The 2,848-nt window shown below is 46.3% G+C and overlaps 1 protein-coding gene across 1 annotated transcript; it reads left to right on the top strand.

Annotated features, from left to right (window-relative positions):
- The first annotated feature begins 330 nt into the window (after nucleotides 1-330).
- Nucleotides 331-2,334, top strand: LOC109761972 (F-box protein At5g49610). The gene is made up of 2 exons (XM_020320780.4): nucleotides 331-805; nucleotides 919-2,334. The coding sequence occupies exons 1-2, from the start codon at nucleotides 632-634 to the stop codon at nucleotides 2,026-2,028; spliced, it is 1,284 nt and encodes a 427-aa protein (XP_020176369.1). The 5' UTR covers nucleotides 331-631; the 3' UTR covers nucleotides 2,029-2,334.
- The last annotated feature ends 514 nt before the right edge of the window (nucleotides 2,335-2,848 follow it).

The raw sequence follows: 2,848 nt of genomic DNA, 5'->3' as shown, positions 1-2,848 counted from the left end.
TCAATGAACGGTGATTTTTCAATATGCAGTGAATTTTATTTTAAATACAGACTGAACCCTTTTGTTTTAATATATAGTGAGCATCGTTTAACATACAGTGAACATTTTTCCAAATACATACTGAAAAAAATTCTAATATACAATGAATTTTTTTATCAATGTATGGCAAAGTTTTTTTAATACACGGTGAATTTGTTTTGAAAATATACACTAGACAATTTGCATTTAAAAAACGGGAATGAACCAAGTTTGAATTTACGACGCCTTGAAAACGGCACGTGGCTGAGACCTGGATCGCACTAAAAAGATCGACCCTAAAAATCGCCGGGCGAGGGCCCGAAAGAGCGCGGGCCTATGCCTGGAGGGCCGAACGAGTGGTGATGCTCTCACGTACCTTTCCTGCAACCCGTCTTGTCCTTCCTCCTCCTCAGATCCCCTTCCTCCTCCTCCTCCTCGATCCCCAACTCTCGCCGGTACCCTAGGCTAGATCGAGGCCCGTTACACACTAATCCTAGAAGCAAAGCAATCCCACTCCAACCCAGCCGCCGCCCCATTCCCCGCTCCGAGCCCTAGCCGCCCCGGCGAGCAGCGGCGGCCGGCGTCGCGACCGTCGAATCGACTGCCTCGAGGCATGGATCCGCGGGCCGGGCTGGAGGCGATGCCGCCAGGAGGAGGAGAAGGAGAAGGAGAAGGCGAGCATGGCATCACGGTGCAGAGCCACCCACCGGCGACCGTCCGCCTCGACGAGGACGACCCGCCCCATTCTACGCCGCCGCTCTCCGACGTTCCTCCGGTAGCTTCCAAGGTTTGCTCCACGCCTCTTCGATCGCCTTTTTTTTTTCCTAACGAGACCTTCCAATCTTGGATCCAAGAAAAGGAATCAGGAACCTGAACCAGCCGTTGCTATCATTTGCACAGGAGAAGAAGCAGAATCTGGAGCAGGAGCAGCAGCCCATGCCGAACGTTCCCGAGGGCGCCCTCGTCGAGATCCTTTCGCGGGTGCCCTACAGGTCCCTCTGCCGCTTCAAGTGTGTGTCCAAGCCGTGGCTCGCCCTCTGCTCCGCCCCCGACATCCGCAAGAGGTCGCCGCAGACCCTCTCCGGCTTCTTCTACTATGAAGGCCAACGCCTTTGTTTCCGCAATTTGTCAGGGAGAGGTCCGCCTCTCGACCCATCTCTCCCTTTCTTGCGCCACAGCTACAAAAACGTTCATGTCGAACAATTCTGTGATAGTCTTCTCCTCTGCAACTGCTGGAATTCGTGTTTTTCAAGCAAACGTGATTATGTTGTGTGCAATCCTGCCACACAAGAGTGGATTGTGCTACCTCCTGTGGTATTTTTGGGTCAGGATCAAGAGGTCAGCCACGACTGCCCACCAAGTGTTTACTTGGGCTTCGAAGCCGCTGTTCCATCCCGCTTTGTGGTGTTTGCAACACCTTACAATCGTGGTGGTCTTTCTGGAGAAATGGCGATCTACTCGTCAGAAACTGGACAGTGGACTTATGTGCAGACTAAGTGGGCATCCGAATCTCTCCTGGAGCTTACTAGAAACATACGTGTCTTCTTGAATGGCACTATGCATTTGAGTACCCGTTATAACTATAATACAATGCTCACTGTTGACGCGGAGGGCAAAGTTTGGAGGGAGATTCCAATGCCATCGCCAAAGAAATCTGTTATTTTTTGCATTGGGCAGTCTCAAGGACGCTTGTATGCGTGGCAGATGGCTTATCGTTATGGTTGCGAACTCTATATTTGGGTTCTTGAGGATTATGGTACTGGAAAGTGGGCCCAGAAGCATACTGTCAATGTTTTGGAACTGTTTGGAAGGCATTGTCGCAAAGATGGTCAATATTATGAGATGTTTGCATTTCATCCAGATTGTAATGTGATTTTCCTTACCGACGAGAAGGAGATGACAGTGTCATACGACATGGATAGTCAGAAAGTGAGTGTTATCTGCACTAAAGGCATGAAGGGTATGCCTTATACTCCCTGTTTTGCAGAACTGCAATCAGCTAGTCATTGAATATGAGTGCAGCATCACGTGCTCAGCATGGGACAACACCTGTTGTGAAAATTAGTGGTTGCTATGGACCTACTCCTAATTTCATGGCAACAGTGTGATATTCCTATTTGTTGGTATTCAGGTGCATCTCTTTGTTGCTTTGAACAATGTTTATTAGCCAAGAATTTGTAAGGTTAATGAGTCATTGTATGAATGAACCTAGTCATTTAATCTATTAGCTGTCATGTAGTACTAATTATCGTGGCTACTCATTAGCTGTTGATGTGGGGTAATATAAGACGCTGAGAGTACATTATTGATGTTTGACATTGCTTGCACTTTCATTTCTTTACTAACACTTATTTATGCAAGTGAATATCTTCAATCTATAGCTTGTTATCCATAGGTGGTAGCTCTGTTTCTATGCCTTTGAAAGAGTTGAGGATATTATCTGTGGATTATCTTTTCTATACTGCAGCATATACAGGTAGGGTGAAGAAATATTAGTTTGTGTAACCCGCATGGACTTCCATTGGTGGTGTTCAGAAAATTGGGCAGCTAAAATTTTGTGGGGAAGCACTTACTGATACTACTATGTTTGTTGTAAGACTGGGGTAATACGGGTACAACTTCACCATCCATTGTTTTTTACTTATGCTTCCCCACTGCGTTTTTAACTCTTGCTTTTTTAATATAGTTCATCATTCTCCTACATGAATCCTGACTAGACTGTTAAAAGTTCTAGGTTGCTTAATGTTGCTGTAGAGTCCTGCTCTCTCTACTAGAGAGCTGAACATGACAATGTTCTTTTTATAATAATGACCACATCGGAATGAACATG

Source organism: Aegilops tauschii, chromosome 1 (assembly GCF_002575655.3).
Source record: "Aegilops tauschii subsp. strangulata cultivar AL8/78 chromosome 1, Aet v6.0, whole genome shotgun sequence".
Taxonomy (NCBI): Eukaryota; Viridiplantae; Streptophyta; class Magnoliopsida; order Poales; family Poaceae; genus Aegilops; species Aegilops tauschii.
This window is presented reverse-complemented; position numbering and strand designations above follow the sequence as displayed.

Excerpts from the sequence above, each read along its gene's own strand:
- LOC109761972 (XM_020320780.4), top strand. The coding sequence starts at position 632 with ATGGATCCGCGGGCCGGGCTGGAGGCGATGCCGCCAGGAGGAGGAGAA. Across the intron at positions 806-918 it reads TTCCTCCGGTAGCTTCCAAG|GAGAAGAAGCAGAATCTGGA; the intron begins GTTTGCTCCACG and ends TCATTTGCACAG.